Raw genomic sequence first — 14,654 nt, forward strand, 5'->3', positions numbered from 1 at the left:
TGCTATGAACATATGGGTGCACATATCCTTTCTGATTGGTGTTTCTGGTTTCTTGGGATATATTCCTAGAAGTGGGATCACAGGGTCAAATGGGAGTTCCATTTCCAGTTTTTTGAGGAAACTCCATACTGTCTTCCATAGTGGCTGCACCAGTCTGCATTCCCACCAGCAGTGCACAAGTGTTCCTTTTTCTCCACATCCTCTCCAGCACTTGTCGTTTGTTGATTTGTTGATGATAGCCATTCTGACAGGTGTGAGATGGTACCTCATTGTTGTTTTGATTTGCATCTCTCGGATGATTAGTGACTTTGAGCATGTTTTCATATGTCTCTTGGCTTTCTGAATGTCCTCTTTTGAAAGGTGTCTATTTAGATCCTTTGCCCATTTTTTGATTGGATTGTTTATCTTCTTTTTGTTAAGTTGTATGAGTTCCCTATAAATTTTGGAGATTAGGCCCTTATCAGATATGACGTTGGCAAATATGTTTTCCCACGCAGTGGGTTTTCTTGTTGTTTTGTTGATGGTTTCTTTTGCTGTGCAGAAGCTTTTTATTTTGATGTAGTCCCATTTGTTCATTTTCTCTTTAGTTTCAACTGCCCTAGGAGCTGTATCAGTGAAGAAATTGCTTTGGCATATGTCTGAGATTTTGTTGCCTTTGGATTCTTCTAGTATTTTTATGGTTTCCGGTCGTATATTTAAGTCCTTTATCCATTTTGAGTTTATTTTTGTGTATGGTGTAAGTTGGTGGTCTAGTTTCATTTTCTTGCATGTATCTGTCCAATTTTCCCAGCACCATTTATTGAAGAGACTGTCTTGACTCCATTGTATGTTCTTGCCTCCTTTGTCAAATATTAATTGAGCGTATTGGTTGGGGCTGATTTCTGGGCTCTCTATTCTATTCCATTGATCTATATGTCTGTTCTTGTGCCAGTACCAGGCAGTTTTGAGAACAGTGGCTTTGTAATACAGCTTGATATCTGGCATTGAGATCCCACCTACTTTGTTCTTTCTCAGGATCGCTGCAGCTATTCGGGGTCGTTTTTTGTTCCAGATGAATTTTTGGAGAGTTCGTTCTAGATCTGTGAGGTATGCCGTTGGTATTTTAATGGGAAGTGCGTTGAATTTATAGATTGCTTTGGGTAGTATGGACATTTTAATGATGTTGATTCTACCAATCCATGAACACGGTATGTTCTTCCATCTGTTTATGTCTTCCTCTATCTCTTTTTTCAATGTCCTGTAGTTTTCTGAGTAGAGGTCTTTTACCTCTTTAGTTAAGTTTATTCCTAGGTAGCTTAATTTTTTTGGTGCGATGGTAAATGGGATTGTTTTTATAATCTCTCTTTCTGAAAGTTCACTATTGGTGTATAGAAATGCCTCAGATTTCTTGGGGTTAATTTTGTATCCTGCTACATTGCCAAATTCATGTATTAAGTCTAGTAGTTTTTTGATGGAGTCTCTAGGGTTTTGTATGTATAATATCATGTCGTCTGCAAATAAGGACAGTTTTACTTCCTCTTTTCCAATTTGGATGCCTTTTATTTCTTCTTCTTGTCTAATTGCAATGGCTAATACTTCCAGGACTATGTTGAAGAGGAGTGGTGAGAGTGGGCATCCCTGTCTTGTTCCTGTTTTTAGGGGAAATGGTGTTAGTTTTTGTCCATTGAGTATGATGTTGGCTGTGGGTTTGTCATATATGGCTTTTATTATGTTGAGGTATGATCCTTCTATTCCCACCTTGCTGAGAGTTTTTATCAAAAATGGGTGTTGGATTTTGTCAAATGCTTTTTCTGCATCAACTGATATGACTATGTGGTTTTTTTTCTTTCAATTCATTGATGTTTCTATCTCTCCCTCTCCGCCTTCCTCTCTGAAATCAATAAAAATATATTAAAAAATAAATAAGTGTTTTAAAAAGTGGGTTCTAGGAGATCATTTGTTCTGATATTTCTCTTTGACCCCACTTCCTGACACGGAGCTCCTAAGACCTTTGTAATTTCCTGAGCGATAGGAGCATCTGATACTAAGTTCTGTGGAATTTCTTGGGTAACAGGAATATCTTTGGTTCTAATGAGACGATTCTTGGTGGGCTTCTGGCTGGGGGCTGGTCCCTGGAAAGAACCAAGCCATCAATAGAAGCTTGAACTTTCACCCCCACTGCCTATTCTCTGTACAGGGGAGAGGAGCTGGAAATGGAGTGAATCATCGGTCATGTGTATGTGAAGCCTCCATAAACATCCCAATAGTATGCGGTTCAGGGAGCTTACAAGTTGGTTAACACATCCACACCAGGAGGAGGATGTACCCCGACTCCACGGGAATAGAAGCTGCACTTGGGACCCTCGAGACCTCTCTGTATGTACCTCTCCACCTGGCTGCTCATCTGTATCCTATATCATACCCTTTAATAACCTGGGAAACATCAGTAAGTGTTTCTGAGTTCGAGGAGCCATTCCAGAAAATTATTGAACCCAAGGAGGGGGTGTAGAACCCCAATTTATAGCCAGTTAGTAAGAAGTGCAGATAACAGCTGGCAGCTTGCAATTGGCATCTGAAGTGGAGGCTGTCTTACGAGGCTGATCCGTTAACTTGTGGGATCTGATGTTAACTCAGAATTTCATTGAATTATAGGACACCAACTGGTGTCACAGAGAATTGCTTGGTGTGGGAGAAAAGTCCACTCATTTGGTGACCAGAAGTGTCAGCGGTGTCCTGTGTGAGGAGTAAAGGAGAAATACAGGAGTGCTTTCCTACTCCAGCCAGTATGTACCATCATCACCGAAACATCAGTGTCCCTGAGTAAATGGAGAAATTACAGAATCAAAATAAAGCCAAGTACATAACAGGCAGCGGGAAGAGGGCCCTGAAGGGAGGTCATCAGACGAGAACAATCCCAGAGCCAGGGTCTGTCACTGTGACACCCACCTAGGGGGTGAGGGCAGCCATAGTTGTGAGCTTGTGTGTGTGTGTGTGTGTGTGTGTGTGTGTGTATCCTTTTGAGTGTGGAAGATCATAAGGGAGCGTGGCAGCAACACCTAAAAAAGATTATACGAGGTTGGGCAAAAAGAGGTTTACAGTTGTTCGTATGGAAAATAATACAATAATTAATAAATAATACAAGCCCTGGCTAATGTTGCTCAGTGGTTATAGCATCAGCCTGCGCACCAAAGGGTCGTGGATTTGATTCCCGATCAAGGGCAGGTACTTGCGTTGGAGGTTCAATCCCTGGCCCCGGTTGGAGATGTGCAGGAGGCAACCAATTGATGTGTCTCTCTCACATTGATGTTTCTCTCTCTCTCTCTCTCCCTCCCTCCCTTTCACTCTCTCTAAAAATCAATGAAAAAAAATAACCTCAGGTGAGGATTAGCAGAATACTATACTACAAGATAAACTCTGTGTTTCGGGTACTCACAACTGTCAACCTACTTTCATCCCACCCTGTAAATCATGGCCAAGTGGGGTTTTCCCCAGGAGAGCACCCAAAAAGTCAATTATCCCAATCTATCACATTTACAGAATAAAAGGAAGAAACTACATAATTATGTCAATAGACACAAAAAAAGCATTTGACAAAAGTCAACTCCTTTCATGATAAAAACACTCAACGAAGTAGGAATAGAAGGGAACTTCCTCAACCTGCCGAAGGGCATCTAAGGAGAACCACAGCTAATGTCACACTAGTGGTTGCAGACTGAATGCTCTCCTTCCAAATTAGGCACAAACAGGGGTGTCTGCCACTTCCATGCGACATTATACTGAAGGTTCTAGTAATATACTGAAGAGACAAGGAAAAGAAATAAAAGGCATTTAGATAAAAAGAAAGAAGGAAAACCACCTCTATTTGCCGGTGACATGAACTTCTTATATGTAGAAAATTCTAAGGAGTAAAAAAAGAAAAACAAAAAACACCTATTATAGCTAATAAACAAGTTCAGCAAGATTACAGGCTATAATATCAATATAAAAACAATAATTGTATTTCTTTATAATAGCAATGAACAACACAAACATAAAATTAAGAAAATAACTCAATTTACACTAGCATCAAAGAAAATAAAATACTTAGGAATTTAATCAAAGAAGTTTAAGACTGTTGCACAAAAAACTACAAATATTGTTGAAGGAAATGAAAGAAGACCTACATAAATGGAAAGACATCACATGTTCATGAATCAGAAGACTTTCAATTGTTAAAATGAGAGTACCCCCCAAATTAATCTACAGATTCAATTCAATTCCCTTCAAAGTAGTAGCTGTCTTCTTTGCACAATTTGACAAGCTAATCTTAATATTCATATGGAAATTCAATAGCCAATACAATCTGGAAAACAAAGAACAAAGTTGGAGGACGTATACTGCCTGATTTCATTTTTTTATACTTCCTGATTTTAAAACTTACTATAAAGCTACAGTAATCAAGACACTGTGGTATCAGCATAAGGACAGGCAAATAGATCAATGACATAGAATCAGAGTCCAGAAACAACCCTCACATTTACAGCTAATTGATTTCCAACAAGGGTATCAAGACAAGTCAATGGGAGCAAGAACAGCCTTTTCAACTTAACATCCATGAGCAAAAGAGTGACGGCGAATCTGTACTTCACACCATTTACAAAAGTTAACTTAAAATGAGTCAAAGACCCAAATCTAAGACTAAAGCTAAAAAACAGGAGTAAATCTTCATGACCTCAGATTAGGTAATGGTTTCTTAAATATGACAATAAAATCACAAGTAACAAAAGAAAATATAGCCTAGCCAGTGTGGCTCAGTGGTTGAGCATCAACCTAAGAACCAGGAGGTCATGGTTTGATTCCCAGTTATGGCACATGCCCAGGTTGTAGGCTTGATCCCTAGTGTGGGGTATGCAAGAGGCAGCTGATCAATGATTCTCTCTCATTATTGATGTTTCAATCTCTCCCTCTCCCTTCCTCTTTGAAATCAATAAAAATATATTCTAAAAAAAATATATATAGAAAGATTAAATTGGGCATCATCAAAATAAAAAACTGTGCTTCAAAGGACATCATCAACAAAATAAAAAGCCTGGCCAGCGTGGCTCAGTGGTTGAGCATCAACCTATGAACCAAGAGGTCATGGTTCGATTCCCAGTCAGGGCACATGCCCAGGTATCGGGCTCGATCCCCAGTGGGGGGCGTGCATGAGGCAGCCTATTGATGATTCTCTCTCATCATTGATGTTCCTATCTCTATCTCCCTCTCCCTTCCTCTCTGAAATCAATAATAATAATTAAAAAAAGTAAAAAGACAACCCACAGTCAGGGAGAAGAACTGCAAATCATACATTGGATCCGGGATTTCTATGTAGAATAGAAAAAGAACTCATACAACTCCACAATAAAAAGACAAATACTCCAATTAAAGTGGGCAAAAGATTTGAATAGGCATTTCTCTAATGAAGATTGAACCACGCTCAGCACGGCCAGTGGTGAACCTGAGGAGGGGCAGTGAAGGATTAAAGAAAACAGACAAGAGAATATAGCTGGGACCAGGTGGGACACTGTTCTCAGATGGAGAGACAGTGACACAGCCTGCAAGCCAAGTCTTTATTTTATAGTCAGATCCCACAAGGCAAAGCAAGAGCATGGTCAACATGTTTACAATGTTCTTGTGAGTTTCGAATCTACTTAATTACATGCACCTGAGAACTCTATCAAGCTTTGTTTTGGCAGCACTTGCTGCATCTCCTGAAGCCTATATCACTCAGCCACCTGGGACCACAGGTTCGGACCATAAGGTCAAGCTTACAACCATAGCCTTTGGCTATAATTGTGCTGGGAGGGCTTTGCCCTCCAAGGTGGGACTTGCATGTGGCTTTGCCACTAAAGGATCGTGCCTTCTCATTACTCTGAGGCTTGAACCTGTTCAAATGCTATAGCCGCTCTCCACAAAGATATATAAAAGACCAATAATATGTGAAAAGATCTGCTGCCTGCTGCATCGAGCCCATAACCCTGGCAAATGTCCTGATCGGGGATTGAACCGACCACTCTTGGGTGCATGGGACAAATGTCCAACCAACTGAAGCACACCAGTCGGGGCTGAAAAGATTCCTAACATCATTAGTCATTGGAGAAATGCATAGCAGACACCACTTCATACCCATTAGGAGTATTATAATAAAAAACACAGACAATAATAAGTATGGCAAAGATGTGGAAAAACTGGAACCCTCACTCAATGCTGACAGGAGTGTAAAATGTGGAAGACAAAGGCGTCTTGCGCAGCCTCAAGACTGTGCCCCTGGCAGCCTGGCCCCCAGGGTCTGGTGCTTCAGAACCATCTTCAGGGCCTGCAGGATGGCACCCTGGCTGTTCTGCACATTGTAATCGCTGAGTTGCAGCAGGCGGTCAAAGTCTTCCTCCTTGTAGGTCATGTTGAACAGGGAGTAGGGTGAGGTGGCCCCAGTGAGATCCACCTGGCCGGCCGGTAGCTCTGCAGGGCTGCGCTGGATACCTGCTCGGGGGTAGGAGGGGATTAGGAGCAGCACTCAGAGGCCTCCACAGCTGGGCACAGGGGTGGGCTGCTCCCCACTGAAGGGGCTCCTTGCTTCTCTCCCAGGCCTCTGTGTCTTTTGCCCAGAAATATAAATGTGGGTAGAAGGATACTATTTTGAGATACAAAGAGTTTGCTGCTCCTCACATTTCCTTGTAGCATTCACGTCTTCCACTATGCAGGTAACCTCATATATCTATGTCACCTTCAAGGGTAAGCTGGAAACAGCCAGGACAACAAAGTCAAGTAGGTTAGTGAATGGATTCTTAATGATAAAAACAAGAGGCTGAAAACCAAAGGGTGTTTGCTTTGCAAGGACCAGTATTTGCTGAGAGAAGAAGAGAACTCCAAGATGTGTGCTGAGCATGTTAAGAGTAAAGCTGGAAGGTCTGGAATTATGGTGGGAGGTAGAAAACCAGGAATAATGCACAAAGGCAGGAATTTGGTTTTCCCAGCAAAAGGAGAGAAAAGTCTGACCAGTTGGTGGAAGGCAAGGATGGAAAGGAATGTGATAGGGTTTAGATTTCAGGGGTCCCGGACAGAGGCCTCGCTCACTGAGAGAGAGGCCCAGCTCACTAGAGGCCGAGTGAAACCCCAGGGGGGCTTAGGGGCCTCTGAGAGAGGGGGACTGGGACCTCGCTCTCCTGGCGGTCTAGCCTGGGAAGCTTTTATGAACTCCTCCAACAACTTGGTGCCTGAGCAGCAGTGGAGCAGGCTGCCGACGGTGACAATGCAGGCGGCCTCCGGATACAGGAGAGCTGGGGGCCCAGGTGTCGGTAGGGGAACTTGCTAGGCAAGGGGAAGGGGGGGCACAAGAGCATGGGGTCATGACAAAGAGGACAGCAGCACAGTGACTTTGCAAACAGAGGGCACCTGCAGGGATGTGGGCACTGCCATGTCCTCCCCCTCTGCTGGCCACAGGGGCACTGGGGAGGGCCCAAGGCTGCCAGGCTGTTATGGAGGGAGGGGCTGCCTCACCTGGGGCTGAGTGGTCCTTGAAAGAGGCATTGACCAGTGGGAAGTGCAGCAGGACAGGGGCCTCGGGGCAGGTGGGGTCCGAGAAGAGATGGCACTCCTTGGGCTGGCGCTGGTCCTGTGGGCTGGGCTCCACGCGGGGGAACGGCAGCCCCAGGCCTCGGCAGTACACCTCAGTCTGCTGCAGCGTCTGGTTGGGGAGAGGGCCCCAGAGAGAACCAGCTACTTCCTGGTCAGCCAGGTCTGCGCTCTAGAAACGTTAGGATGGCTCCCGCCCAGACTGCCTGCCCAGTGTCCTGACAACTGGTTCCTGTTCATGGCCCCGTGACGCTCAGAGGGAGGCAAAGGATGCCATGGATCTGCATGCTGTTTGGTTAGAATCTTTAGTTGGGGTACCCTGCACCTCCGGCCGATTTCGATTGCTCTTGCTGGGCTATTCAAGTCCCAGAGCCTAGAGGGCCTCAGGAGGGGACCCACTTCTGTGTCACGGCCCCATCCCCCACTTCCCCAGAGTCCCAGGGAGGCTCTGGTGGGGTGGATATGGACGGGCCAGGGTCTCCTCCCAGCTCTGACCAGCTGTTCCTTTAGGGGCAGGCCTGGCATGCTTCCTCCCTGTCCACCTGTCCTGGGAGCCCAGCGCTCCAGCACCTCCACAGCCCTTTCCAACCACGGACCTGGCAGGAGCATGTGGTCAGAGCCTCTCACCCCTCCCTCCCTTTGGGACACAGTGGTCTGGGCCAGTGGCCCAGGGGCCCTGCTGCTCGCCCCAGGAGCTCAGTCCGGCTGAGCAACCAGAAGCACCTCAAAAGGCGAGGATGGGGAGTAGTCGAAGGAGAGTATGAGGTCCAGCCGGCGGCCTGGCCGGAACATAGAGGGAGAGCTGGTGTTGATGAAGTAGCCGGCATCCACCAGGCAGAGCTGGGGCTCCTGCGGGGTCAGCTGGCCAGGGGTGGAGTCTAGCTGGCTGTCTGATGGGGGAGGAGAGATCGTCAGGGGCAGCCACTCTGCCACGGATCACCCACTCACAACCCCCTCCTTCATATTGTATTTGCTCCCGTGTCCCCTTCTGACCTCTGGTGTCACTCCCTGAATGCACGTGACACCTGCCCTTCCCATTACCTTCTCCAGGCCACACCCCAGAATTGGATGCTATGACCCCCAAGGCCTCTGCCAGTTCCAGCCACAGTCCAGCTCCACCTTGGAGTCTAACCTTGTTGCCCAAGGACCCAGGGCAGTGCCCCTTACCTGCCCAGGTAGAGAACTCTTTCTGGTTGCGGTAGTCCTGGTGCAGCTGCAGGCCCTGGAGGAAGTTGGAGCTGTGCTGGCAGAGCGGCCTGCCTGTCAGGAAGCCCTTAAATGCCTGGGCCAGTGCTGTTCCGGGCTGCAGCCACAAGGCCTCCAGCCATGAGGAGGTCCTCAAGGAGGCAGGGGGCTCCTCTGGGCCCAGGGAAGCAGACATTTGTTCTGGCGATGCCTGGCCCTGCCTCCCTCTGACATCCTCCACCCCTGGCATCTGAAGGGGAGGCGATCTCATTCCAGGCTCCCCTTGCTGCTTCCTTTTCCTACCCAGGCTGCTGATCCTGTCCTCGATGTGTTGCTTCCAGGCATCACCAGAGCTGGTGAGGTCATACCAGACATCCAGCAAATTCAGGGAGAAAATGTTGCTCCAGATACCTGAAGACCAAACCCCATGAAAGGTCAGCCCCCGGCCTCAGCGCCCTGCCCGCCATGGCTTGGAAGCCAGTGGTCCCCACCCCTGGGAGCAGGTGGAAAATGAGAGGAGGGGCAGGCTGCCTCCGCAGTGCCTCTTCCCCACAGCCCCGCTCGGCCCCTCGCAGGGGCTCTGCCAGACCTGAGCACAGGAGTCACAGCCAGTCAAGGAGGCCTGGCACGGGCCTGGCCAGGGCCTTCAGGGTGACCTCACCTTCCAGGAAGCAGATCCGGGATTCGGGGAGCCTCCTCATCAGCTGCCCCATAAAGAACTCGGAGCCGAAGAGCTCAGACGGGACGAAGGCTCCGTACTTCAGGAATCCGACCTCATAGGGGGAGAACTCAACCCACTCTAAGGGGCAGGAGGGAGAGTGCGAATGAGGGGAGAATGGGCAGGGGGAGCCCTAGCTCTGATAGGAGTCTCAGATTCTGCCCCCAGCAGGCCCCAGCCTCCTCCCCGCCTGGCTGATTCATGAGCTGACCACTACCCCACCCAGCCCCTTGACCACACCTTCACCACCATTACCACCATCACCACCACCCCGCCCACCTCCAGGCTGGCAAACGCCACTGTCTGGCTCCTCAGCCCACCAAAACCACCGCCCTTCCTGAAGGCTGGGCCATCTCTGCAGGAGCTTCCTGTTTGAATTCTCTGGGGACCCACAGCGTCCAGAGCAGCTGTGGGTGTGCACACGTGTGTGGATGTGGGAGGGTGGAGTGGGCAGGACTGAGGACTGTACCCTTGAAGTCCAAAGTCTCCAGGTCGTTCTCTTTGACATTGAGGCTCAAGTAGAGGGGCAGAGGGTTCTGGCCCTGCGTCAGTGCGGCTCTCTGTCCTGACAGCTTCTGGTCCATCACCTGCGTGGGGGCACAGGGCCGGAGTGAGGTGAGGAGCACCCTAGAGGGGGCAACTCCGTCAGGACAGGGTGGGTGGGGACAGGCTGCGGGGGAGGAGGCAGCTCCCCATTGGGATTTGGGTGGTATGGGTCGCTGTACGCATTCAGTTACCACTCCTGCCCCACGAGCAGGGTCACCATGTGGGCTATGCGGGTTGTGCTCTGTGCCTCTCCAGAGAGTGCCACCCACAAGGGACCGCAGTGTCAACAGTAACCCCGCCCCGCATCCTGTGGTTCCAGGGTGGAGTGGGTGTCGACCCTGACGCACAGACACAGAGGTGCACATACACCTGTGCACACGTAATGTCTAGAAAGGACACTGGAATCCCCTCGTAGGTTGGAAGTCGAACTGGCAGGAAGATGAGGCGGGAAACTGAGGGGAGGACTGGAGATGGCCTGAGTCAAGGCAGTGGCGGGGAGGTTGGAATGTTTTAGAGGTAGAATCACTACAACTTGGCCTGGTTGGATGTGGGGCATGAGGGGCAGGTAGGGGCCTGCTGGTCGCAGCTTCAGGAGCAGCGTGAAGTCCCTGCAAGGTCTTTTCAAATGTAGAAGGTCACCCAGATTTTACAGTTCACCTTACTTAATCTACGATTGAAGTGTGGTAGTGGTTAGAGCAGTGGCTCCCAACGTGGGGCACTTTGATTTTTAAGGGGGGGCAATTCGAGAATGAGTTATTAACAGTGAATTTTTGGCATTTCTTATGGTTCTAGGGCCTCATATACAGTATATAAATCTATATTGTGACATATTTATGCATTTCAGTTCTCTATTACATGTTTTGAAACTTTATTTGCTATTTTTCATATTACTTCATATTATTATTTTTTTAAACAATTTCTTAGTGATTTCTTCCTCAGTACTTCAACTGTCCTTTTGTTATTCTATTTTTCTCTTTCATGGATGCCATGTTCTTTGGAAGCTTGTTTAGACCAAGTTAATGGCCTTTTAGGCTTCCTCCACGTGAATAGGAGTTCACTCTTTGAATAATAAGAATTATATGTCACAGGGCGGTCATCAGGATTTTAGAGATGCTTAGGCTGGGTTAGAGGAATGATGAGAGGGAACTCCAGGTGCGGGGTCGTCAAGAAAAATGTCTTATCTGCTGTCATTGACTTTTGCCCAAAGAGACGGTGAGAGCTCATCTGCAAGGAAATTCAGACCCTAATACCTATTTTCTAGGTAATTGTAAGAGTGAGGAAAAGAACTAAGCTGGGAAATCGGTCCCATAAGGATGTTTCTTACTATAAGTAGGAATTGTATATTGAATATGTAAGCTATCTGTACTAGCAGCTGTGCACATTTAAAAGTCAGTCAAAACACACTATAGCAATTTTACCTCAATACTAAGTAAATAAAAAGTGAAAAATGACAAGAAGCGTGCCCCTTCAGCGTACATTGTAAGCTCTGCCAGCGGACAGCTGCCCTTTTAGGTTCCCCTTAATGCTGTCCGGGTTTAGCCCCTCCCAAATGTTTTCCGAGTGTCTGCCTGCCCCTCATCATCCCCTCGTTTATTCTTGCCTTCTGTTCCTAATTTTCTCTTCAGTAACACTCCAGGCTCTGTGTTTGATGGCAAGGGCTATGTCTGGCCTACTGGGGAGTGCTAGGGGTACAGAAAGTTCTCGTTCTATCCCTGACCAGACATGCAAACAGGGCTCATCTCAAGCATCAGCAAGGTTAATGCCGGTGGCTGCCTGGAGCCCCATCTTGGGGGGAATCCTGCTGCCACAGGCCCTGGGCTGTCTCTGATGGAGCAGTGCATGTACCATGACGTGAGCCCCTCTCTGAGGCTCTGAGCTGGAGGGCACCTCCCTCAGCAGCCAGGCCTAGGCGGTTCCCAACCTGCCATATCAGCCCTCATCCTAGGTTTACTTAGAGCAGTGGTTCTCAACCTTGGCTGCACATTAGAATCACTGGGGAATCTTTTTAAAATCCTGATTTCTGGACCTCATCCTCTGGAAATTCTGTTTCTTTGTTATGGGGTGGGGCCACAACATTAGTAACAAGAAACAGAATTTCCGGAGGATGAGGCGCCCAGAAATGGATTTTAAAAAGATTCCCAGGTGATTCTAATGTGCAGCCAAGGTTGAGAACCACTGACTTAGAGAGTTTGGCAAATATACAGATTCCTGGGTCTATTCTGAGAATCAGCAGAAACCACTTAGGAAATTGCCTTTTAAAAATCTCCCCCAGGTGATTCTGAGGATCAGCCAGGTAGATGTGTGTCCCAGGATGCTTGCCCAGCCCATCCAGCAAGGAGACCCCTCCCACCCGTGAACTTCCTCTTCCCGTCAGCCCTCAGTCATTGGATGAGAGCACCCATGTGTCAGCCACAGTCTCTCCCCCACTTCCTGGGTGACACACAATATGACTTGAGTTTTAGTGAATCCACAGGAAAAAAAAAACACCCATATGGCTTAGTGGTTCTCAACCTTCTGGCCCTTTAAATACAGTTCCTCATGTTGTGACCCAACCATAAAATTATTTTCGTTGCTACTTCATAACTGTAATGTTGCTACTGTTATGAATCGTAATGTAAATATCTGATATGCAGGATGGTCTTAGGCGACCCCTGTGAAAGGGTCGTTCGACCGCCAAAGGGGTTTCGGCCCACAGGTTGAGAACCGCTGGCTTAAGCCGCAGGCACTGATGGTCTGTCTTATCTGCAAGTCAGTCCTGCAGGTGTGAGCGTGTGTGTGCTGAGAAAGGAGGGGGCTTGATTAATACCTGCATTTTCCATTCTCAAAGTCTTTTTAGTTAGGAATCCTGTTGGCCTGGTTTTGCCACCTATGATGAGGGGAGATGTGTCCTTTTACTAAGACACACAATTTCTGCTCTGAGGGAAGGTTTGGAAAAGGATCAGCACACCCCTCCATCGACTGAAACAGGATTCCTTTCCCTAGAATAGCTCACCAGTAAGTCACGGCAGGCCTCTGGGCCTCTACCCCTACTTCCCAACTGAGGATCCCTAACCCAGCAGAATGCCACTCTGATGCTGGGGGGCCCACCTGCAGTGAGGGCGCTGGGTGCAGTGTTGGTGACATGGTGACGTGCTCGGGATATACAGGGTGGGGCTAATGAGTATGTGAAACATTTTGTTTTTTTTTCCTTTTGTCCAAAGTGAAAGAAAATCACATAAGACCGTAACTCAGGAAAAGATAAGAGAAAAAATGAGTTTCTCCTTGAATGGCGAGCAGCTTCTAAGCCAGTGGTTCTCAACCTGTGGGTCTCGACCCCTTTGGCGGTCGAACGACCCTTTCACAGGGGTTGCCTAAGACCATCCTGCATATCAGATATTTACATTACGATTCATAACAGTAGCAACATTACAGTTATGAAGTAGCAACGAAAATAATTTTATAGTTGGGTCACAACATGAGGAACTGTATTTAAAGGGTCAAAAGGTTGAGAACCACTGTTCTAAGCAGTTCAGTGCTGGCCAGTAAAAGGCTAAAGACAAACGTTTCAAAGGAGAGTTTGAGAAGCACTGATTATAACAGTGTATTTTACAAGGGATTTTTTACAAAAACTGAAGCAATATTATAGAAGTACATGAACTAATAAAGTTGTTCTGAGTGAAATTCACGGTATAATATTTCTCTGACAATATTTAATATTAATGAAATTGTAATTTGATGTGCAGGGAATTACATTTTCTAGTATTTTAAAATTACTTTTGGTACTGTAGATTAGTATAGTACAGATACTTATTTTTATCTAAAGACAAGTTTAAAATCAACACTAAATTTGTCTAAATAAAGAATTTTTTTTTAATCCTCATCCAAGGATATTTTTTCCAGTGATTTTTTTTAGAGAGAATGGAAGAGAGAGGGAAAGACAGAAACATCAATGTGAGAGAAACACATCAATTAGTTGCCTCCTGCACATGCACCAACCAGGGCCCGGGCCAGGGAGGAGCCTGCAACCAAGGTACGTGCCCTTGACAGGAATCAAACCCGGGACCCTTGGGTCCACCATGCCGACACTCAGCCAAACCGGCTAGGGCTGAATAAAGATTTCTTTTTAAAAGCACACAGTGAATGTCAGCTTTAAGAAATAAAGCATGATCTGGCTGGTGTGGCTCACTGGTTGAGTTTTGACCTATAAACTAGAAGGTCACAGTTTGATTCCTGTTCAGGGCACATGTCGAGGTTGTGGGCTCGATCCCTAGTGTGGAGCATGCAGGAGGCAACCAATCAATGACTCTCTCTCATCCTTGATGTTTCTATCTCTCTCCCCCTTTTCCTTCCTCTTTGAAAAAGGGATAAAGCATGATAACTAAGAAAAAAGAAATAATATTTGAAAAGCTTTCCTATTGGAACATTTTTAAAGCCAAATGGGTGCTCATTTTAAGGAATACATTATTGATCAATAATACCACAAGAACTTTTATTCTTGTGAACAGAAAAAATTAATTAAGTTTTGTCTTTTAAAAAAATTACTATAATGCCCTGACCGGTTTGGCTCAGTGAATAGAGCATCGGCCTGAGGACTGAAAGGTCCCAGGTTCGATTCCAGTCAAGGGCATGTACCTTGGTTGTGGGCACATCCCCGGTG

The 14,654-nt window shown here is 46.8% G+C and overlaps 1 protein-coding gene across 1 annotated transcript in view; it reads right to left on the bottom strand.

The window, feature by feature from the left end:
• Positions 1–6,235: 6,235 nt before the first annotated feature.
• Positions 6,236–14,654, bottom strand: part of PLA2G4D (phospholipase A2, group IVD (cytosolic)) — a 29,356-nt gene continuing 20,937 nt past the window's right edge. The window contains exons 14-20 of the mRNA XM_005860289.2: positions 9,942–10,059; positions 9,416–9,553; positions 9,058–9,165; positions 8,737–8,928; positions 8,293–8,459; positions 7,495–7,681; positions 6,236–6,477 (exon numbers count right to left, since the gene is read on the bottom strand). Coding sequence (XP_005860351.1) covers positions 6,251–6,477; positions 7,495–7,681; positions 8,293–8,459; positions 8,737–8,928; positions 9,058–9,165; positions 9,416–9,553; positions 9,942–10,059 — 1,137 coding nt within the window. The 3' untranslated portion in view covers positions 6,236–6,250. The remainder of the gene's footprint in view (positions 6,478–7,494; positions 7,682–8,292; positions 8,460–8,736; positions 8,929–9,057; positions 9,166–9,415; positions 9,554–9,941; positions 10,060–14,654) is intronic.

The sequence above is a fragment of the Myotis brandtii genome, unplaced genomic scaffold, assembly GCF_000412655.1.
Source record: "Myotis brandtii unplaced genomic scaffold, ASM41265v1 scaffold133, whole genome shotgun sequence".
In the NCBI taxonomy this organism is placed as follows: Eukaryota; Metazoa; Chordata; class Mammalia; order Chiroptera; family Vespertilionidae; genus Myotis; species Myotis brandtii.